At 40.3% G+C, this 24,787-nt stretch overlaps 1 protein-coding gene and 1 long non-coding RNA gene across 25 annotated transcripts in view; one reads left to right on the top strand and one right to left on the bottom strand.

Annotated features, from left to right (window-relative positions):
- Window positions 1-24,787, top strand: part of LOC119649465 (sorbin and SH3 domain-containing protein 2) — a 410,936-nt gene that overhangs the window by 230,142 nt on the left and 156,007 nt on the right. Inside the window, exons 1-2 of one of the 24 annotated variants that reach the window (XM_038051777.1) lie at window positions 999-1,146; window positions 1,262-1,606. The exons of 21 other annotated variants lie outside the window; for them this stretch is intronic. In XM_038051777.1, the coding sequence (XP_037907705.1) occupies window positions 1,561-1,606 (46 nt within the window). In that variant the 5' untranslated portion in view covers window positions 999-1,146; window positions 1,262-1,560. Of the gene's footprint in view, window positions 1-998; window positions 1,147-1,261; window positions 1,607-24,787 lie in introns of those variants that run through there. 2 more of the 24 variants (XM_038051769.1, XM_038051783.1) reach the window with 2 other exon arrangements.
- LOC119649608 lies at window positions 1,014-11,185 on the bottom strand. The gene is made up of 3 exons (XR_005249163.1): window positions 11,061-11,185; window positions 10,836-10,997; window positions 1,014-1,247 (listed from the first exon to the last, which is right to left on the bottom strand). It is a non-coding gene; the product is annotated as an uncharacterized LOC119649608 (long non-coding RNA).

Below are 24,787 nucleotides of genomic sequence, written 5' to 3'. Positions count from 1 at the left end.
TCTTGAAGTGCACATGAATACAGTCTGTAAACAAATACTTCAAGGATGGGAGAAATAGGGGGTTGTTTCGTCTTCTGTTTTGGAATAATGATTCACTTTTGCTCGAAAAATTTACACCATTTTCCCGGCATTTGAACAATAGGAATTCTTAATGACAGTTTCCTGCGAAAGTTAAGGATTTTTTGATTGAAATTCAAAAAAATGGGAGAGAGAATCGGGATTATTACATGCTTGCCCGAATTTGGCTCCTTCTTCACTCTCAACAGCTCCTGAATAAGCTATTTTCATTACAGCGACTGTTCCATTATATGCCATAATCCACAACAAATCTTTAAATAAATCCGTGCTTCCAAGACAACATCATCAACGGAAGAAAATTAACGCGTCTGTTCAGCATCTCGTGATCTAAATTAGAAAAGGAGTTCGTTGATATAAACCAGCATCGTGGATTCTGACAAGCTACTAATCTCGATCGAAATCAAAGCACTAGTATCGCGGCTAATTTCCTCCCGGGCGTATGTGGCGAACTTACATGCACAGCCGGTCCAATTGAGCCCTCACGCAACCGCCAATTGAAAAACTGCGAGAGCTTTTCTATTTTCTTGCACCCCCAATAATATCGCATCGATTGATATCGCAAATTCGGTAAATTTGCCGTATTCAGCGCCCAATTCAGCAACGGATCTTCAAAATTTCAAAAAATAAAGTCGTTAGCAAGACAGGCAATTCTATTGTGAGTATGCGCGAAAACTATTCATAAAGCTTTTCGCGTCACATGCGCAAATAACTTAAACGAAACGGAATAGATACATATCAATCTAGTGGGTAAATATGTAGATAGAAATAGAATCTAGAAGACAAGCGATTTGAAAATAAGAAAACTTTCCTAAAAATCGTTGGAAAGTTTTCCTTTGAAATACGCGCGCCAGTCGCTTAGCTTTTTCTCCGAACGAAAATCGCGAAGATTATAGCGAGTTTTCCGTGAGCACAAGAATCAGAATGAGGAAAATCGACTTCCCCGTCTTGAGTTGAACAAGCGAATTTTCGGATCTTTGGCTTTCCACACATACTGAAAAGTTGTTTTGAGTTTTTCATCAATCGAGTCGGACGTGTGTAAAAAATTCTGTGTGTGAAAAATGGGGCAGGGTTAGTTTTTGATCTAATTTCATTCTTTTTTCATTTTTCGTTGATTTCTTCCTTTTTCATGGAATCCGGGAAAAAATTGATTTCATCTTCAACTTGACTGCCTTGAAAACAACAGAAAAAAGTCCATCATGAGATTTATATTTTTCATTTTCTCTAAATTCAGTTTCAGTGTTTATTTATAAAATAATATTTTGTTCTGTAACATTTTCGGACTGAATTGTGCGTGCGATCATAAATTATAACGAAAATTTGGTGATGTGTTTTTGTATCTTTCAATGAGAGATACTTCAATGAAACAAAGTGAAAATAAGATTCGAAACAGGCACGAGTTCTATGTGATTCAGTACCAGATTTATTGGTCCCCTTTCTCATTGGATACTTGTTGAATATTTTCTTGCAGAACCGCAACCTGTCATGTTTGCGCCGAAATTCAACGCACGTACGCAAAAATTGGAGAGGAGTAAGTTGGAATATCGAAGCCTTTACGTCTCTAACATGGAAAATACATACCCATGCATACTAATTTTAATTAGAATCAATTAAGTGCTTCCTACACTTCTGGACCCTTTTTTTGTGTCTACCCAAATGTGATCATGTTCAAGCAATATCACGAATGTATGTTCCCCGATCCGATTGGGCCAATTAAGTAATAAACATTTTGGCAAATACAACTCAATTTGTTTTCCCATGTCTTCTCGATAAGCAGCGTACGCTTGTTGGGGGTTTGATTAATGAGGAGTTCACATGTCTGATTGGAATGTTAGGTACACCGAGACATGCGAAATGTGTTCAAACTATTTTTAAGGCAAATTTACAACAAGCTGTCTATCAAACTGTGATTTTCAAGGGCTGAGTTTTACACATAACGTGCAAGAGTTTACAATAAATAGTTGACCGGGGTTGTGATATCAGAGAGAGGTTGTACTACGTAAATGTTGATTGTTTAGAATTCACTTATCCTGGGACAAGCACATGTTACTTTTTCATTATTTGATGGAACGTGTTTTGATCACCTACCATTGACTTCACTGTTCCGTGCAATCCCACACCGATCGAGAATATTTTCATCTCGGATTTGGTTAAGGAATACTACGCCCATAGCCCCCATAACATCTTCGCCGCAATTACCACAAGACGCCGCTCACTGTCTTTTATAGTCGACCAACACTAAGAACCATAGATTGCGACATTGCGGTAAGTTTCAGATTCAAAAACTTTCATTGATACGTTGATAACAAAGAATACCAGCTGTGAAACGCCACTTCATCCAGGTTGTACTAATGCGTGAACCAATTTCATAACGCAGTTCTTCATTGACTGATAGTATTAACCCGAGATATTTAAATCACCAAGTTCTGAGCAGGTCACTACTCCTGATAGTGATTGTACCTGTTTCATAGCAACCGGTTGACAAAAATTCAGTTTTATTCAGATTAAATATGAAACCGTGTTGCATGAGGCGATCATTTCAAGTTGCTCAATATAATTTTTGCTAAGAGACGCTTGGAAAACATCATCCGCATAAAACAGTGTATAGGGCATTGGACATTAGATGCCCTGTATGACAGTGTCCATAACAAGGACGAAAAGGAGTGGGAAAAGGGCGCTTCCTTGATGAACACCGACAGAAGCACAGAGTGGTTTTGATACACTCGCCACACTTCGAGCTTTACTTTTCGGATCATCTTCTGGCAATACGTATTGTCGTAAAGCATACCAGATGAGTTCTTGTGGCACACGGTCAATCGCTTTCTCCAGATCCACAAATGTAATTAAACAGGGCGATCCTTCTCCATGAGTAACCGTGCGAGGCGTATTGTCTCAGTAGTGTCACAGTTCTTAACAAACCCGGCTTGATTCACGGTTATTTCAACGAACGAATACCTTACTACAACTAGATCGGATAGTAATATGAACATTCTGTTGGACTACCTTTCTCTGTGGTACTTTCTTTCCAGTCAGATGGTGTTGAACTTCTGGGTTTATTATTGAAGAATTCACTGAACTACAGTGTTGTGTGCGAGCTCTTTGTCTTCAAGAGCTCACATGCGAGATCGTCAGATCCTGTTGCTTTCCATGATTTCATTCGTTTTATTACTTCCTCGACTTCAATGGCGCTGACAGGTAGAGTTGTCCCAAATCTTGACAATGCTTCTGTAAGTGGAAGATGAACAAATTCTTACCTTGAAATCTGTTCGAAAGATTCTCGCAATCTTTCCGTCGCGGCTCATCAGTTGTTAAGCAAAGTACCGTTCTCGTCATTAAGGCAACAGAACTCTTCGATATCCTGTGTGCATTCGTGTCGGCTGTTGACAAATCGACACGGATCTCACTAGCCATCCGGAGCGTCCGGGTCGGGTGACAGCAATCGCTTTATTCGCTTCCCGGTTAGCATGCTTATAAATTTGCTAATTGGTCAGCGTTTTATTGTCGAGAAATTTGTGGTAGAGGCGTACCTTACCACGGACCTTCATTTCAACATCGTCATTCCAATTGCGATAAAAATTCGAAAAATTTGTTGGAAGAGCGTCATCAAGTTTTGCCGTCTTTTTACACAATCATACAAAACCTAGTGTGACTGTCCTTAGAAAGCTGCCTTTCCACCGAGATTTTGTCGTATAGTGGTGTTTCTCGCTTGACTAGAACAACATATTATCCTGAATCCCTTAGAAGAATCGTGTCTTTGTTTCTGATCCTTTTTTTAAATTTTACAACCTGAGATATATTATTCTTGTAGAAGAAGTAACTGGCATTGGACATACTCTTATATTCAAACTTACAACTCTTCTGTGGTTGTTGATTTCAAAAGTGGCTTCGATGGTACGTTCCATGCTAGCTTAATGTCAAGAAAGGCCAAGGCTCAAGTATTTCTTGGCCTTTGGTTATGATCTGGTTCTGGATACTCCAGTTTTAACCCAGATGAATTATGTCAGTCTATAATGCGGATTGATTAATCACACATTTAAAAAAAGCAAACACTATAATACCAGCTATGCCAATGGGGGATTCACCTCGCGTACTAAAAGAAATGAAGCAACAGTGGAATAAGATTACCCGCTTGATTCTAAGGTACTTTCTTTCAAAAAAAATAATTCATTTTCAACAAACTATAGAAAACAAAGGAAATAATACTTGGTTTCTTCTTCTTATTTCGCTCATTGCTGCCTACAAGGTTGCTCCATTGGTCTATGTCTTACCTTACCTTGTACATTTGTGGCCAATTTTTACAATGGTTTTCAAGCTTTTCATCACAGTTCTTCTTCACCTAGTGAACGGCTTTCTCACGTATTTCTGGGCATTTGATCGGCTTTCAAGACCTTTGTCATTACTGGCCTTCACACCCTGTGCAAGCTTACACCACATGCGGCTTTTATTTCATGCAATTGTCGGTTCTCCTCTTCATTTCTTCCATAGCTCTTGGCATGTAATTTGTCTTGGGCGGAATACCCTACATAAAACTCTTAAATAGCTGTTCATCAGTACTTGCAGTGTTACTAACATTCAGAAGGATTTTCCCGACATAGGACTGAATAGTCAAAATTTCGTACACCTTCCTATCAGCAGATACCTCCTATCGCTTTTAATCTACTCAATGTCATTCTAGCTTCAACGTCCTCAACGATGCCTGCTTCGTTAGATTGTAGGAATTGTGCTTCCCAGCTAAATTCCTCCGTTTTCTATTGTACCACTTATTGCGTCAATGAGCTAGTGTTTGTTATATCATTCCTTAGGCATTTACTTGACGTTGTCTAAATTTTGAGCTCTTCTTGTTTCTTCCTATGTCATACCTGCGATATTAGTACTATGCAATCCGCATATTCCATGTCCCTCAATCAACTGTTTGTTATTCGTTCGATTCTTCTCATCTATGTGGTGGTTTAGGATTATTCATTCATTGTGAATACGAACCTAAAGGGGGAAAGGAAGAGAATGTATGCGTAAACTGCAGCCTCATTTCTGACCACTACCATGGGAGTTTCCTCCAAGGATGACGAAATGTTGGGTGAAGAAATCCCGGGGATGGACTTCGGACACAAGAGGGTTAAGGTCATGAATACCAGGAAGAATAAATCTGCAAACGTCGAGGGTTTCAGCTTGGTATTCGAGCTGGACAAAAGAGTCCGAATGTGCTCAGGGATAGATACTATATGGTGCTCCACTTTTTCGTAGATAGATTGAAATTCAATCATATCATAAAACTGCAGAACATCATCTCCATTTTGAGAGCGAAGAACAATGATGGTCTTCGACTAACATAAGATGGAGAAAATTACAGCATTTTCGATATGCTTTCCCAGAATGGAGGTGCGTGCGGAGGATAGTGCAACCCCCATATGGGGGTTCCCCCACTATATGAACTGACGAAGCGACTACGGAGTAAATCCTACTTGCTAATACCTTTTCCTACACCATTTACGGAACAGGCAGAAGAGAGCGAAGCCGCCAGAGATGTGAAAGTAACTGGCTTGATGCCAGTTTGTCTGATCGAATCTATGCAAATCGGACGCCGCAGACTAGTGAAGGTGTTAAGTTGAAAACAGACGAATGTTCTGCGTGATGAAATGAGACCGTCCATAGATGAGGGTATGGGAACTGTTGTACCTCCAATTGCGGCTATTATTAGAAAAATCACACATGACGGTATTGAGTCTCTGGCGGGACGGTGTGAGGGAAACCCCGCCACACGTCCCCCGTGGCATACGCTTCTCACAGTTTTACATTACACAATAGACTAAGTTTATGTTCAGAAACTTAGAGATGCCAAAGCCTCCCTTGCTGGCGGCGTGGCTGACAAAGCTGCAGGGCTGCCCCTATATTTTTCTGGTGCAAGAGCCATGGGTTCGATTAAACAGAATCTGTGGCATTGGGTCAGTAAAAGGGGCAAGGATCTTTAACAATGAAAGAGAGCTTGTGTCGTGATGTCAAGACGGTTAGACACAGCCATGCTGAGACAATTCTGTCGTCAGGACCTAGTTACGGCATTGTACAATACCAGATAAATGGCGCGAGAAATCATCATAGTTGCCTCTGTTTATTCACCCTATGATTGTTTGTATCCTCGCCCGACGCGAGAACTAAGGGATCTGGTAGCGTATGGAGAATCAAGTGGTCTCAAACTCTTAATAGATTGCGATGCGAACGCTCAACATATTTGTTGGAGCAATAGCTAATCCAATCCAAGAGGAGCAAAGCTGTTTAGTTTCATCAGTTCAGCTCGTTCGTGGGGCCAAGAAAAAGTGAAGTAAGTGACCTAACAATCTGCATTGCAAAGGTGTTAGAGTTGATTACAGACTGCCGGGTGCCAGACGAAATCTCACTGTCAGATCACTGATACGTAGAATTTAATCTGACTATTGTGGGCGAACAGTTTGTAATATAAAGGCGGAACCCTAGGAAACCGGATTGGAGAAATTTCATTGAACTTCTTGGAAACAGAGGGCTCCTTGGCGCTTAAAGATGAATTGAAAACTCGGAATTGCCCACTTTTACAGTGCTATGAAGAGACTTGTCCTATTTCACGAAGTCAAAGCGGTAAAACGGGTCGCCTGTGTAAAAACTGAGCAAAACCAATCAGGCGACTTCTGAACCGTTCTTATAAAAGCAATAAGAATGAGAAGTTGTTAAACTTCCAGAATTCACAGCATGAATATAAGAGGCTCGTTAAATTTTCGAAACAAGACTCCTTTAGAGTGTATTATGAGGAACTGGAAGGTGAAAGAGAGACTTCTAGGTTGGGCAGAACCCTTAAAAGAGATGCGTTGACCAAGTTGGACTCTCTTAGGAAACCTGACGGTATTTCCACACAACCCCTTCCAAATGTAAGTGTTACAAGGTGAAGTGAAACACTGCGAACGCGATTCTTACCAATGAAAAGGCGATAACTGCCTATACCTGTGTGCCTTACTCTTGTCAGAAAGTTAAGCTAGTCTTCATACCAAAGCCTAGGAAGGATGACTATTCTAATACAAAGAACTTCAGACCGATCAAACTGACATCATTCTTCCTGAAAAGTTTGGAGAGGCAGGTTGAAGGGGCGTTTGACTGTGTGTGGTGTTAATACTTTAATTTCTATCCTATGCTAATGCAGAGATTGAAGTGTGCTGAAGTGGCTGTCGATCGCTACCTAACAGCAGAACCAACGAAAGTCTACCCCCAAATAAGCGTGCTAGCGCCATTTCTGTGGAATACGCTGATTGACTCGCTACTATGCGAACTGCAAAATTGGTCAATACAGCCTCATGTTTATGCCGATGACGTGGCTGTGCTTGTTGTCGATCGGGATCTTGGAACGGCATGCGGAAATATTCAACATGCCGTTGATATCATTGCCAGTTGGTGCCTCACGCATAGACTTTCAGTTAATCCAAATAAAATCACAATGGTACTATTTACAAACAGGGGAAACCTGGATGGACTTTGCCTCCCAGGGATGAGGGATGCAACTCTTCACTTCTCCGAAGAAATGAAATATCTAGGTATCACTGTAAATAAAGCGCTTCTTTGAAGGAAATATGTAGAGGTAAAGTCGAAACGAGCGCTATGGACTGTGCAGATGGACCTTTGCCTCGACATGGGGACTCAGTTAAAGTGGATATACGTTGCTATCATTAGACTAATGTTCGCTTATGTATCCGTAGTGTGGTGGATTAAGCTAATTCCAAAAACTTTTCACTGTAAACTAGTCACTCTTCAAAGCACTGTGTGTCTAGGTATTACCGGTGCCATGAGCACAACATACGGCACAGCTCTAAATGCATTACTCAATTTGCAATTTGGATGTATTTATTCAAAGTCCTGCAATAAGAGCAGCTCATAGAGCTATACCATTAGATCTACGGGGAAGTAACGGACGTGGGGGCACAGAGCATTGGAAGAGTTACTGGCAGAAGTGAATCCAGTTTTTACAATGCCTTCTGATACACTTGATAGAAGATATGAAGTTATCACGAAACGTAGAGAAAACTGGGAAGCCTTAGAGAAATCCGTGGCGGGATATACACCGATGGCTCGAAAACAGAGCAGAATTCTGGAGCCAGAATCTACCTCTTGAATAGAAACGAGAAGTAGGCTTTTCCTTTAGTATAGGATGCAATGGTTTTTCAAGCTGAAGTGCATGCAATTCTAAGGGTGGCAAACGGCAACACCCCGAAAATCATTCAGGAATACAGAAATCGTTTGAACGTTATGTCTATATTCAATATTGTGCAAACACTCTGGGTTACTGACCCCTATCGTGTAGAGTTAAATGAAATCTCGAATGCTTTAGCAAACCAGCATTGACGTATCAGTAGCATTGGTTAAAGCTCTCTTGAAAAACTGGGGACAAGCTTCCCACAATGACAGGTGGCAGAGCCTAAACGCTGCTAGGCACACCAAACTCTTCTTGTCATGCATACCGCAAAGCTTATCCTGTCGAAAAGCGGCAAGACTTGCAGGAGTCTTCTAGGCATTCTTACAGGCCATAATTCACTAATTGGAAATATGTTCTGTTCCTGTAACGAAGAAACGGAATCCATGGAGCATTTTCGATGAGAATGCCCCGCTTATAGGCGCATCAGACATCGCATTTTTGGTGCGGATATCCTCCAGTTGCAACAGGTAGCATCACCTCCACTAAAGGAAATCCTGCGTTACATTAACGAATTTGGGATATTCCTTTAGACGGGGGATCGAGTACAATGGGCCATCACGGTCTGAGTGATCAGAAAATACAGCACCACAAACATATATGTTATAAGGGGTAGCATTAGAGAGGTCAAGTATCTTTATTTCTTTTCCATATTCAGTCGGTTCCTATATTTTCTTCCTCTTCTTCCCTTCAATGTTAACTTTAAATTCAAAGTGTCATTTTTATACACAAGTAAGCATTTACCTACCAGTCCTGCGCATAGACCTGTAAATGTGTACAGGTGCATGGTCATATGCATTTGGCGAGCATTCCTTTATTCTCAAGAATGACGCGGCTGAAGATCTTGTACCTCCCGTGTTATTTGGCCCGTCGGTCTGTCTGTATATTACACATGATTTTTTATCACAAATTTATTAGAGATTTTGTGGCTGTGAGCCTCCGCGAATACGGTCAATGTCATCATTTTACATTGCAGTTAAAGGGGTCCTGATATATTGCAAAGCTGAGTACACATTTTTAAAAGGCCACGGTCAGCAGTTAATCATGTAAGTCTAAGCTTTGAAATTTGTTGTAAAGGGGAACCAAAGGCCCATTCTCACAAAGTCCCCAATCGACAAGTCTGAAAGAAATCTTAAAGATGGTGCTACCTCATATCTAGACATCAAAACACTCTCCATACCGATATCTGTTTGAACTAAATTCATAATATAATAGTTCTGGGAAATTGTCTGGAAACCCCTTAAGTTCATCCTAGAATACGAAGGGATTCTGAAACCATAAACAATGCGAATGCGATATGAGGAGTCTCGGATATAAATCAGCACCTCGGCGCAAAACCGGGATGTCTGAAGTTCCTTATTAAGGCAGGCCTAGACCGGATACCGGTTGTTGCGCCGTTGATGATGATAATTAGACATAAGAAATGGAAATATTTTGAGGAGTTGAACATTAATGAAAATCTAGTCAGTAGAAACACCAAACACGCCTGTAGTTCAGGTCACTGCACCCTTCATAAAGGATACATGTAACAGTCAGATATCTGTCGTGTTAAAGGGATGAAATGTGAACGATAGCAGGATGATATTGTAGCACGAATAACAATATTTATACAGACAATATACTACGGAAGCATACTCAAGAACATTGCGATCAAGGAAATTATAAAGAGAACTTGATCTATCTTTATCCTTAATGGAGGAATTGATTAGAAATGGGCTAAAAGTCGGACCTTGTGGGATTCCAAACGAGGGAAAGAAAGAATTGAGATGTAACTATTGCAGGAGACTTTATTTAGTAAGTAAACTTCAATGGGTTAGCTACGGCCGGGCTTCTCCTTTGAAATTCTTGCGACTCCATCGCAACAAAATGTCCGAAACAAGATGAAAGACGGTCTATAACATACATCTCGAGAATTTAGGACACAGAGGAAACGATTGTATGAAGTGGTAGTGTCCAGTCAATGATGATGAGCACCATCTCGTAGCCGAAAAGGGAAGGGAAATCTGCTATGTCAAATTCTACAAAAGACCTTTGGTAAACCATCATAAGGCCGCAACTGCTACTAATTTCAACGTTGTCTATGAACAATGCTACAACTCCGGGTTTCAGAAGACGAGTGGAAGGGGTATGAGGTAAAAAGGGATACGATGCGTCGGAAGAGGAAAAAAAGAGGTCAATTAGGAGCTTATGACTGGGTGGAAATTGGAGGAGCAGTTATAGAATTGAAAGTTTGAGCGTGAGAGCGAATGGGTTTAGGTTCCTGTCGCTCGAGAGAATCTTCAATGTTTGAAGAATATATTGAGGATTTAGAGATCCTAAATCCACATCCAGCGTCTGACGAGTTGCCTCTGCCCTGGTACGAAATTTTGAAACCGTCTTCGCTTTTCATTTTTGAAACTTGGGTTGTTAAACCCAAATGAAGGGTCCTTAAACCAAAAAAAAGGAGGAGGAAGTGCCTCTCCATTTGGTCCGGTCCAACATCAAGTCGATGCGGACTTACGATCCCTCAATCAATTTTCAGGCCTGGCCAAGCTTTGACCCAAAATATTTACGGATTTACTCTCAATATAATTCGTGTTGCCTCTGCCCTGGCTGGAAACCGTGAAGCCGTCTTCCCTTTTCATTCTTGATAGATATTTATAATAAGATTTCCTGCTTCAAGTTCTTATCGGCGAAAGTAACGCTTTAAGGTTAGCTTGATCGACTGCATTCCTTGATGTTCCTAATATCAGATAGCTTATTACCGTAAGATGATCAGATTATTCTAATTATAGACTATTCTCACCATAACCTTGAAATTTCCCATGTAATTTCCAGTCTACATATGTCAGCTTCAATTAATCATAAAATCAAATTAAGGATTAAAAATATCTTCATTACAACCAGTTGCGTCACTTCTCCAAATTCCAAATCATTCATTGTCGGGAAAAACTGAAAATTCAATTTCAACCAGCAGATGTGATCCGTGTTTTTCACGGAAACTTTACGTTGCTAAATTGACGTCGAAAAACAAATCTTTTCCAATCAAATTAAGCAAAAAATTATGGAGAGAAGAAAATTTAAACAAACGTTAAACCGTTTGAGTGAAGGTTCAATTTCAACAAAAAAAAGACGAACAGACCTAGTCGTCTATGAGCAGCTCTGCTTTATGTGATTATGTTAATATTATTATGTTTACTAAAATAGTTTGCAGCTTATGACAGGGAGCTTTTATTATGTAGAATATAAATAATTTTTATCTTATTTAGATTTATGAACGTCCGCCAACACAGGAACTATCGCCCACCTACGGATGGTCCGTGGAGGTGGAACGGTTATAGCGTTTTGAGCTTCTAAAATAAATATCGTGGAGTCATATTGGACTTATTTTTAAACAAGCGCCCTCTGATCTATCTTTCTCCTGTGATGAGTGAATAGTATTGAATTCATAGGGAAGTGGTTGAACAGTGCCGCCATAAATTGCGGGGTCATTATCACTATCTAAGGTTTAGATCAGGATCTTAATTGTGAATAAACTCGAATGCAAACTATTTAATCTTTGTGGTCTGAAAATTTATGTATATTCCATGTTCATTAAACAATTTGTTAATATCATTTCCATAAAAAATCTTGTTATTTTCGTAGTGAGAAAACTTGCAAACCACTTAAACATCAGTGAAGCGTTGATACATGCATTTCGGATGGCAATGAAAGCGCAATAAAATAATATTGTAAAGATTTCTAATATTTCGAGCAACAATTTCAAATTTCCTTTTGCCTCTTCCACAATATTATTTGGTGATGAAGTAAATACCACTTGGTTGTAAATAATCTGAGGATGTCCTCTGTTTATTTTTGTAATAAAGTTTTCCATCGCTAAATTCCTTTCTTAAGATTTGAATGTTAGAATGTTAGGACTTTTTGTTGGACTCAGGTTGCCTTGAATTTTAAAATTTGTCCGACATGGTTCGGGTTTCTCGTAACTTCTCCCACTTAAGAGTACATTTGACACAGAGAGTATGCATCCATGCTGAAACAAAACTAACCTATAGTACATATATATATGTAGATCGGCAAAGTTCGTCATTATAGGAGTATCCTCCGAAATTCACTGGCTCCTTCTGCACATTTATTCAACTTTAACAAAAGCAAAGCTGGCCCTAACCAAGTCCCTCCACTTTTTTCCATCATTGTTAACAACAGATCGGGAAATCAAAATCAAAGACGATTCTTATAAACAAATTGTATATTTTCCTCTATTCGAATGAAGATCATTTGTAAACTATCCATGCGACTATGCTTTCAAGTTCGAAGGGGAGATGCTGATCTTTTTTTTCTAATTTCAAAAATAGCCAGTCAATTTCTTTGTTTTTTTTTTTCGGAAAAACGTTCTGCCAGAAGAATATTAATATTCTTCACTTTTACGTTAAAAAAAATTTACATCGTATTGTTGTGGGAGGAATTCTGGAAAAAAGTGTTTTAATTTAAAAATACCTGCGAAATTTTATTCAAGATGTTCCGCTGTAACTAAGTTGAAGTAAGCAATTTTTGAAAAGGATGACTGTTCGAGGTGTAAATAATTCTGATCTTAATGATGAGCGAGTCAATGTTTCTGAGATGAGACAACAGAAGTCAAGAATCAAGAGGTACATGAGAAAACTCTATTGAACACGATTGGTAGATGAGAGGATGATCAACTCCAGTTGATTTTTCTTAACCAAGAAGAAAGAGCTACACCTCACAATAAAAATTGGCGTTCAGATATGGGTGCACCTAAGGGTGGCTTCAACAAACTGCTCATCGATATCAGTTGTACGTTCCAGAGTCCTTCCTTTCTACACACATCATTTTACAAAGATTCACAAGTATTATGTCCACCACATCAGAGATTGTACGAGGATGGACCTTGAAATTCTGAGATAAAAAGGTTAATGGTTAAATTTTTCCAATCATCGAGCCAAATACTTTATAACCCCAAATTAGATAGTGACACCGGGTATTCTCGCTTGACAATTTCCTTGGTCTGAGCTAAAATTTATTGTGAGCCCTTCGGTTATGACTCTATCTTTTCAAATCTAGGTCCTGGTCCTGTCGAGAAATGGGCAAGTGTTCTTAATGCATGGGCGGCGTCTGAACGTAAGTAAATTAGTCCGAGCAAAACAAATTGCGTGTCTGCATACTAAATATTCCCACCCTCACTGAAAGGACTGAGGAACTCGCAAGAGTCCTTCGGAAAAAGCGTTCTATAAGAAACCCGATGGTGTGGTGCCAAACGCTGCGATATAAAACGCGAATACGGTAAGAATGACTACGCACTTCTCAATTTTGGTAACCCACACGCTCCATACGGGATGCCATTAAAGAAGTCTAGTGATTTGATGACCGGCTAATGAAACTAACCATTATATCAGCTGATCTGCACTATTCACACCAAAACATTTATTCCGACGTAACGCAGATAACACAAGGAAAAGAAACTAAATTAGAACTTCCAGGGAGACGATGGATTGAACTGGAAAGGTATTGAGTCACATCGGGGCAAATTTCGCTACCACCTTCCTACAATACCTTTTGAAAATCATTTTTTGAGGAGATGTGCCATATATGGAGTTCGAGGAAACGCTATAAATTTTCAACCAGGTTAAAATTTACTTATTTGGGAAGCATATTAAGTCGGCGCCGTACCAAGAAGGAAGTGTACTTGGGGCTGTTCTCCTATTGGAAGGCAAACGGTGACATTTTGTAACAAATGAAAGCGCACTACATTGGAGTAGACTTCCTTTTCATGTTCTGGCCAGCAAATATCATTTTATTTGCTTGAAGTTTTGAAACGCCAAGTTAATTGATTCCCGCCATCTAGCACAAATATACATACCTAACATGGCGTATTATAACAAATTAAAAGACAACAAATGAAGGTACACTTCATTCTCCTGTTCTAGTGAATAAACACCAACCTATTGGTGCTGGTCACTTTGGAGGCCATATTTAATTGACTCACAGCACCATGCTTTAAAGTTGCCTGACAAGTTTATGTTACCAACAAACCCCAATCAGATAGTATATACTTTTGCCAGACCTCAAAATTAAATATCTAAAATTTTCATACTCTTTCACAAGGCAGACTGTTATCTCGGTTATTCTCGGAAGTAAATGAAATAAAACTTTGCCGCCGATGATACGCCGGCCGAAGATCAGATAGTTCACTATTCCACCAGGCAATTGGACCTTCTACTGGGGAAAGTATAACATCTCGGCATGTATGAATAGCACGCTGTTGAGAGGCACTCCGTGATTAGAAGGCTACCTCCGAGAGTGTTCCTGGTAATAGTGACCTGGTCCAACTACAAATTTATAAATGCTTCCCCGTCCAATGCTTTCGCAGCCCAAACCGACGTTCGCCTCTTTCTTGGACGAGCAGATCTTGAACCTCTTAGCTTATTCTCAAAAAAAACATTGTATGGTGGTCACTGTTGGTATGGTGTTCACTGAAGTTCCAGGACATATCCCAAGCTAGTGAAGAACTGAGAAAAGTCGGACCCACAACTGAACCGGACCCCCCTTTCCAGTAAACATTAACGTGATCATCGTTAGCCAATATGATGTCTATCTGCGCGGTAGCCTCCTCTCTAGGAGGAGTAGGTATAGATGTATATGCCTTCTACTTTTGCCCATACGAACCCACTTGTTTCTATAGCGTTTGCTTATTACAGCCGTTTGCACCTCCGATTCGTGGGTGGTTTGCCAGGGTAGGTTTTAAGCGATCCTACAATGATTCAGGTTGATTTAGATCAACCTCATTTTCCCACTCCATTTAGTACCATTTTGAACTCAGGATACTTGACGCTTCCAGCAATATGCCCACTGTCCAGGTTCTCGTTTTCATCTCACAACATGCATTTGGGGTCCTTATTGCATTCTTGGGTAATATCATCCGTTTCCCTGCATCGCCTGCATCGGTTGGATCGATTAACCGCAATTCTGCATGTCCAAACCAAATGACCGTAGAAGAGGCAATTGAAGCATCCCCTCAAAGAGATTTGCTCTTTAAGGCGATAGACTACCCATCCAAGACGAATCTTCCCGACATCCAGCAGTTTGTACACTACCTCTGCTGGTAGCCGGGTAGTTGCCGTCAGTGTGCCTCTATACGTTTTTCTGAGGTTTACAATGAATGCCTCCTGCAAGTTGTGCACCTTGAACTGCTCTGCTAAAGCAATGCAGATTTGTGTTTTAGAAGTGGCCTCATCTAGGTTTTTGCACTTTATAGCGATCTCATCTTTTGAACACGCACGGCGGCACTTTCCCAAGTAAATTTTCGACTCGGTTATGGAAACCTTCGATTTTGCTCCCTTCCGCCCACCAAGGCTTCCTCAAACTGGGCGATACGTGTTTTTATTTATTTGAGAATCTCTGGTTTTCTGGATGTTCGTCTTCCTTTTCTCGAATCATATTTTTAAGGTTTTGTATAAACACAAAACCTTATTAAAATCGGTTTACCGTCTGTCTGTCTGTCTGTCCGTCACACGCATTTTTCTCGCAGACGGTTTTAGCGATTGACACCAAATTTGGTAGAAAGGTGGGAACTGTGAACACTCACACATACAGTGAGTTACATCCTTTTACGTTGAATTTAAGGGGGGTCCCCATACATGCAAAAGGGGGGTGTAAATTTTTTTTTTCATCAAATATAGTCATGTGGGATATCAAATTAAAGGTCTCGGTTAGTACTTTTCGAAGCCGGCCTTATTTTTGACATTTCTTGGAAACGTGGGGAAAGCGGGTGGGGATTGAAAATGATAATTTCTTTAAGGGGGCCATTCTCAGAAACTACCAAACCGAAAAATCTGAAAAAAATCAGGAGGCTGACACTATATGGTGCCTTGGCTCCGAAATACCTTTCATACCGATATCTGTTCAAAGAAAGTTAATAATAGTATATTAACTATAATTTTTTGTAATTGGCTGGAAACCCCCCTTAAATTCATCCTAGCGGCACGAAATTCTACAGTGATGTAGGCTATAATATAGAGCATGATCATACCAAGTTTGATGGAAATCGTACTATTACTAACAAATTTATAATACGTCGAAGTTGTTGCTTCTTTGAAAATTGAAGACTATCAATGTCAATATCACCCGAAAGTGGACATATGCATATATTATGTGGTACGTACTAAGCAATACACAAAACCTTTCGTACCTGAAACGTCCAGCTTCCGGTTTCCCGACTTGTTTCTTTGTTAATCCACAAGTATACGGTTGGGTGTTACCTGCGTTGAGTGCGCTACCGTCGAAGGAGTACTTTCGGGCTATCCGAATTGTTATACAGAACACTAATAGCTCTCGCCATATGCTTGATTTGTACGCGCACATTGTGTTTGTTTTTTATGAATTCCGATAATCCATCAACTTTCGCTCCAAACAAAATGAAAGGGGACAATTTCAGGTCTGTTCCAGCGCCCTTTTGTCCATAGTGCTTTTTCCATGCCTCTTTCCGCGCAGGGCCCAAGTCTTTAACCGCCTTGAATATTGGAAAAGCTTCGCCTAAGATCCACGGTGGCCAAGCTGTCAACCACCGAGGCGCTGCAGTGGAGGGATATTGATGAAATAACTTGCTTGGCCACTCCCGAAAGCCACGGTACTGGGGTCTCGATCCCTGCACCGTAAGTTTACAGGTTCTTTCGTCGTCCATATTGGTTTATTATTCTGAGTGAAATGTTCGCCCACGGGTGGGCGTTTTCCTGAAACCTACCCAACCTGCGTATAAACATGCCCATACACGCACACTTCCGAATGCAGACGGTTGCATACTTATACGCATCCGCCGAGCATTTCTTTATCCACACGGAGGGACGCTCCTGATGGGAGATCTAGCAACTCTGCAGCGGTCTGTTCGTCTGTCCGTCTGTCTTTCACACCCACTTTTCTCAGGAACGGTCATACTTCTTAACACGAAATTTGGAACTGTGAACCCTCACGCATGCAGAGAGCGACATCGCACGTTGAGTTTAAAGGATCAAGTGAAAGATTTCAATTAAAAGCTGGGATCAGTTTCGATATCAGTCTTAAAGGAGGAGTATTATTATCTAGATGATAAAATTTTGCAGCATATACTTAACACGTGGGTTGAAAAGTTCGTAGGCTAACACAGGAAAAACATTTTTTTTATAAACTCGAAACAGAAAAACTCGCTGAGGGCCACATCTGGAGAATACGGTGGCTGTGGTGCAATCGTTTTCATTGATTTGTGATTTTGACTTTATGAAACAACACTATTTTTTTCTTCAAATGGGGCCGTTTTTTCGCTATTTCATCCTTCAAACGCACCAATAACGTTATGTAATAGTCGGTGTTTATGGTTTTCCCCTTCTCAATATAGTCAATGATTATTTTACCATACGCATCCCAAAATGTTAATACCATAGCCTTGCCAGCCAACTGTTCCGTCTTTGCACGCTTTGGAGTCGGTTTACAATGTGCAGTCCACACATGCACGTCACATATCGACCCATAAATTTGAGCTTTCTTATGGAGGCAGAGCTTCAAACACTACTCAGAATCGTTAACTCTTTGTTGTTTTCGATTGTGAGCTCGCGCGACCACTTTGAATAGAGCTTTCGCATACCCAAACATTCACGCACGATATGTCCAACACGTTCCTTTGATATCAATAGAACCTCAGCTATTTCGATCAACTTCGCTTTGCGGTCATCCAAAATTACTTTGTGGGCTTTTTTGATGTTTTCGTCGGTAACAGCCCCTTTGGGGACCACTGCGTGCATCATCCACGGTGCTCATTTTGCCTCGCTTAAACTTAGCAAGCCACTTCTCAACAGTTGGTTTTCCTAGTGCAAAGTCCGAATAATATAACCTAAGCCTTGGCTTCAACAGGATTTTGTTTTTTTTTACCATCATTTTCTTCAAATTAACAAATGTTGTTTCACTCAAAATGCTCTGTCCCACAAACTAATAGTCGGACAGCTGTCAAATTTGTGCACCTGTTGAAGGTTAGGGCTAAGTAAAACTCATATGGATTGAATACTAGTAGCGCCATCTGTGTGTTAGCCTACTTTTCAGGCCCCTTTCGGCTTCAGTTTATAATAAAATGATTTTACTTATATTAGTGATTCTAAGGTCAAGCACATTCTGCTGTAATAAACTGTTTTTTCACCAATAATTTACTCTGCTGCATTTCGCCAAAAACTAAATTATCTCAAAATCAAATAGGAAAATACTCTCCCATATGCTCCATATGTTCAATTATTTAAAAGTGGATTACAACCTTGCCATTGCCATTAGACCGCTTAAAATCCAATGTTACCCTGAATTTCGCCAAATTAGTATTGCTAAACATTTTATTGTTCCGTTTTACAATTTCATTTTTCCCGTCTGTGATTTGATTTTCTAAAAATAATTATACGAGTTTGTAGTTGGATCTATTCTGCTCTGTTTCGTAATATTCAGTTTCCAACCACGCTCCATAAATTTTTGGGTATTTTTCAAAGATTTTATTGATCTGTAAACAATGCAAAATTATCTTTAATAGTCTCAGTCAAGATTATTTCAGCAGTTATTTGGGAGATGACTAGAATAGATAGAAATGCAATTTTGTAGACGAGAGCACTTATTGAATCTTCGAGTTAAGCACCAGAATTGAAATTCAATACTTTTTTTCGGCAAGCAGATAATTCCAAAAGAAAACCACCATTTTTACATCTGAAGTAATCATTCGGTTTAATGTAGAGGCAGTAAGTTCTGGCACAATAAATTAAAAACTATCAATAGAAGTTTACAAAATTTAAACATTATTAAGAAGCCTAGCTTATTCTTGTGAGACTTCAAGGCGTGCCTTGAGAGATAGCTTATTAGGCTTATTAGCCACAACAGTGGCATTTGTTTCGGGTACAAAGGAACATATTTTCTCATAATTACACAGATTATGTAGCGAAATTGATTATCGATGATGCGAAAATTGAATGATTATTCACCGTAGTTGATCATCTTTCGTCAAATCAAATTATTACAATTCACTACTATACACCATGCATTCCTATTGTTCATCAAACACATCACATGTCTTTATACCTAGGATAACAATAAAATCGGTGCCAGTAGTTCAACGTCTTTGATAAGTTTGTTCATTTTTTCTGAGGGCGACAATCCTTCCGACTTGGTGAATTACGCTCAATACTCTCTTTCTTTTGCCCAAAATTCAGAAAATACCTGCAGTGTATTGTCTATTTCAAGGTAGACATTACTTAACTGTTCGTTCTAGACAAAAGATCACAACTCTTAGTAGCAACTTTAGAAAAAGGATGAAAATAATCCGAGATAAATTGAACTTCTGAAATCATCGAGCAAAAAAACTTGGCTCGAAAAGCGAAGCACATTGTTTTGTGCAATTTCCTATCCATCCATAATTAAGAAATTGAAAAAGAGAACATATTCGTTTCAGAGCTAAGGACAGTAGGCCAAGTATATCACCGTATGGTAGGTAGGTGTCAGTGGCCGATCCGAGGAGCCCAATTAGCGCTTTGGTGCGCCGTTTTGGTGCTCCTAGGACCGTGACTGTTGTTATGTCCAGCCGGCTCGATTCAGAGCCAACCCGTAGCATTCACGAAAGAAAGCAGCTCTCCCACCCTGTAGTTAAAAATCTCTCTGAGGTCACCAAAGAATGGTTTACCCAGTGTTCGTAGCCTGACTCTAGCCAGAGCTGGGCAATCGCAGAGAAAGTGCTTTAGGGTTTCCCTTCCTTCTCCACAACTTCGACAATGCGAATTGTAGGGTATGGTCCCCTATGGGCCAGTGCGCCATGCAGACCGCCGTAATTTTGAATGCATTTAGCATGCATCTGACACTGGAGCTCTCGTGATCGGGCTATGTTATAAGCGGGCCAAATTCTCCTTGACTTGGCACTGCTCGTAAGCCTACAACATTTTAGGTCCGCGGCTGCTAGATAGTGCGAGTAGACTCGGGTTCCGACAGCCGTCAGCGGAACACTGACTGTATTCGCCGAAGGACTGCCAAGAGCAGAGCCTTGCCTGGCCAATCCGTCAGCCCGCTCGTTCCCCTCTATGTTCCTATGCCAAGGAACTCAGAGGAGAATGACATTGAGCGTGCCGCCCAGACGGTTCAGCACATCTCTGCACTGCCCCACCAGCCTGGAAGATGTCGTCGCTGAATACAAGGCCTTAATGGCCGCTTGGCTGTCGGTCAGAATGGCTATGTTACACTTGGGGCTCGCTTTGATGGTTCGGTCGCCTCTGACCCAGGGTTCCTGTATTAGTGCGATGTCGATGTCTTCCGCTAAGAGGAAGACAAACAGATTAGCCGAGGCGTACTTCGAGTGGTGCAGATTTTTCTGCGTTACCTTTAGATGATCCACCTTGGCTTGGGGTTCTATTAGCACCTTCTCCGGTGCAGAGAGGACGATCCCCGGGCTGTTACTTCAGTTCATCCGCCCGCCGGATCTACTTGCCCCTAACACATGACCAGTAGACAAGGAGATCCTCGTCAGTTGGGTGAACCTACTCCCAGCCCGCCCCTACACACTCTTGGCCCGCCGGAAGACGGTTTCCAGTGGCCACCACGAGGAGGTCGTGTGAGGACTTCCCGAATTAGGCAACTTTAACCTGAAGCATAATCAGACTAGGCCGCCGCATATCATTGTACAGCATAATAGTGATTTCAAAATCTTTTGTGACTGGGTTATGTTTGTTAAAATAATAACCCTCCCTTTGACTTCTTCGATTTTAAGGGAATAGAATACCGTCGTGGTTTTAAAAAATCGATTATTTTTTGGCATATTTTGAAAGTAGATGATGTTGAGAATATGTCATAGAAAGGATTGCGCGAAAAACACGTTCCTTCATGGTTACTTCGGTGGGAGAATATGAATACTTGCAGCGTTTTCGAGCGTTTAGTGGGGTACGACCACTCCGCTCATCCAGTGGCGTCAGGCTGAGCATCAAAGGGCTTTCACAAGTTTTCAGGGTGACGAAATTCCCATCGATCCGCGATATTACAGTAGATGAAACCAATTAACGAGAGTCTGTCTTCTGATAACTTATTAGAAAGATGCTTGGGTACCCACAATCAAAACAGCAACGAATCCCTCAAAAGCTGTATCTAGATTTTAGCTCCAAAACATGTACACTCGGACAAATGAGTGGTTTAAATTGCTACCCACTTAGCAGTATTGATCTTCAACGGAAGATTTTTATCCATTTTGCAAGTCAAGGAAGTGTTAGGGATTACTTTGGTAGACCATAAACGCATAGATCGCCCCGATCGTTTTAACAGAAAGAAATTTTCTTATTAAGGAAAAAAAAATAAATTCTTTCATTGTTCGGTGTACGTCTCGCCATGGCTTCCTGACTCGGTTTCTGAAAAATTTGGTTTTTTCCATTTTACAGCCTCTCAAGTGTAAAAAAAATGCAAATTACATTTTTGTAAAATGGTGCATACTTTTGCCAAATTCCAAAATACTAAAATTCCCGATCGGGAAAACATAGCCAACGCAACACTTATTAATAAAATATCGATTCAAAGCTGCCCATGACATTTCAATATAAACGAAGGCAAGAATATTTCAAGGACATAGGAAAAACGATGGGCATTTTTCAAAAGTATTTTGAAAGATAAACCCGTGTACAATTATATAAAAAAAATCTTTAGATAATCTTTAGTGCTTCCTTTGCAATACTTTCCCAAAAGTAGGCCTGCAATTTACGATTGTCGGTAGAAAACCGCCTTAAGGCCCATCCACATGTTTGGTTTGGTTACTTGCGCTTGTAGGCGATCTGGTGCATCCACACACTTGCCAAGCCTCAACAAACCGTCATAATGCAAACATGTGGGTAGGGCGCTGATCCAATCGAGCGGCGGTTTTTTGGCACAAACTAAAGAGAATCGTTTGTGGTGAGATCGCCGATCTGTGCAACCTCGCTTTAATTGTGATTTGCCCACAGAGATGCAGTCTCGCCGCACCAACAGCTTGCTTGCTACAACCCAGCGGGAATCAAGGGCAAAGCTTCCTTAAAGGTTTATTTAGGATTAATGACAATTTATCTTAAGGGAATGTTAAAAAATCGACACTCAATCGGATCAGCGACAAGCGCTAGCCAACGTACACATGCCAAGCCAAACTTTGCTTTTAAAGATTAGGGACCAGAATTCTCTTCCCTGGTTCTGTGATACACCCGATCATACGAGGGCCGCGTGAAAATTTCCCGGCCTGATAGAACAAAACATTTTTTTTTCGATTTTATTTTTCAATGTAATCTCCAGGAAGACTTGAAGTACGTTCAACAACATGTAATAAACAAGTCGGGAAACCGGAAGCTGGACGCTTCAGGTATGAAAGGTTTTGTGTATTTCTTATATAAAGACATTTGAGTGTGGATTTGTCCCATTAGTACGACGTAACTTATGCATATATTATGTGAGAGTATCCACTTTTGGGTGATATTGACATTCATAGCCTATTATAACTTTTTTAGGAATAGTGTGATTTCCACCAAACTGGGTAGGATCATGCTCTAAGCTATAATCTACATCACTGCAAAATTGTGTGCTAAGATGAACTTAAGGGGGTTTTGCAGCCAATTACTAAAAATTATAGTAATATACTATTATTAGCTTCATTTGAACAGGCAGGCATATAGTGGTAACATCCCAATTTTTTCCAAATTTTTCGGTTGGGTAGTTTCTGACAATCGAGTATCAATCGAGACCTTGCATTTGATACCCCACATGACTATATTTGGTGAAAAAAACTGTATACCCCTCTTTTACATATATGGGGACCTCTCCTTAAATTCGAGGTAAAAGGATATAACTCACTGTATGCATGAACGTTCAAAGTTCCCACCTTTCCACCAATTTTGGTGTCAATCGTTGCAATAGTCTCCGAGCAAATTGCGTGTGACGGACAGACTGGCAGTAAACCGATTCCAATAAGGTTTTGTTTTACACAGAAGTGTAATGGTAAACCCAAGTCTCAAAAATTCGCCGAGGTTTCGCTTTTCCAGTTCAACTTTCGATCGAGTGTTAACAAACGCGACATCTATCTAGCAGAGAACATCTTCGTGGGAAAATGTTCATGTAGAATATTGCATGCACACTCAGTTGTTCCGGCTATCTGTCAGCGGTCCTTTTAAAATTTAATAAGTTCAGGATAAATCGATGTAATGTGAACATATATATACATAGGGGTTGGGTTCTGTCCTCATAGATATGTCTTCCTTGGAAGGCCCCGATCGCTGCTCCATATAACACCCTTAATATAAATTTTCATGATGCTTGACTATGTGTCATACTATCTTGTATCCATAATAGCTGTATGACATATTATTGTAAACTTTTTTCAATATTTTTATTTAATCGTATGCAGTGGTGTCCTCGTTGACTTTTTTCATCAACCTTCAGCTCTGATAATGCCCAAATCTCCGTTGAATAAGAGAAAACTCTTATTTTCTTCACGAGTAACATTGAGTCATAACCTGCTCCACCACCATTCTTCGCTAACTTTTTCAAATGTATTTTTTATTTTTAGAAAATCATAGAGTTGTGATCACTACTTCCAAAAATTGATATCAAAACTTTCTTAAAACAAACGTTCCTGGTAAGCTTGTCCACTTTGATTCCCTCAACCATTCCTCTTCATTTCGTAACGTGGTAGCCATGAACCCCTTTCCGATCCTCCGAAAGAGTTATGATCGGTATGGCGGCATTCCTGTTCCGTTCCTGACGAATTTATTCTTTATATCATTCCCTACTAACCCAATAGAACCCAAAGTATTCATGCCAGTTTAGAGTTTACTTGGATACCCGCTTTCCTATCGGTAAGAATAGTAATCCTCTACTTCTGTTCTATATTCCGGTATTTGTTGGTTTTCCTAGGAGTTTATCAACTACCATACTCCATATTAACGCTGATAGTAACCTACTCTGTGGATAACCTTGGGCAGTCTTGATGACAATAGAGTTTTTACATGCCGGCATTTTTACTTGTCTCCAATATTTCCTGTAAAATTGTTAGCCAATCAACACGATGCATTTTGTAGGAAACATTAAATTCTATACAAACTCTCCACTCAGTAAATTAATTCATTTTCAGAAATACTTATCTTGGGTACGATCCTTTCGTGTTTGGGTGCTAGTAGCTAATAGTAGTAGGATGTATCAAAGGACACGGCAGAAACCTCATCAATAAAAAGCAGATTGTTTCCCACTCTAGATCTTCCTGTACTGATCACATTAACATCCTTAGAAACTCCTAGCTGAGAGGGGTTATTTCAAACGCTCGAAGGCACTGTTACGAATGTATATTAGTCCACTATGGCCACTCCGCGATATTTGGAGAAGGTGCCGACGATGATACACCGAGCAAAAGGCTTGCTGTATAGCAGCAGCCGGTGCTCTTGACGGCTGAGTAGCAATGTGCGGTCCTAAAACAGCCGTGTTTTGAAAAGGAAATCCCTCATTCACTGCGATAGTAAATGCTGACGGAAACAGACGCGGACCATG

Source organism: Hermetia illucens, chromosome 1, assembly GCF_905115235.1.
Source record: "Hermetia illucens chromosome 1, iHerIll2.2.curated.20191125, whole genome shotgun sequence".
NCBI lineage: Eukaryota > Metazoa > Arthropoda > Insecta > Diptera > Stratiomyidae > Hermetia > Hermetia illucens.
Note: the sequence above shows the minus strand (reverse complement) of the source record. Positions and strands in the feature narration are given on the sequence as shown.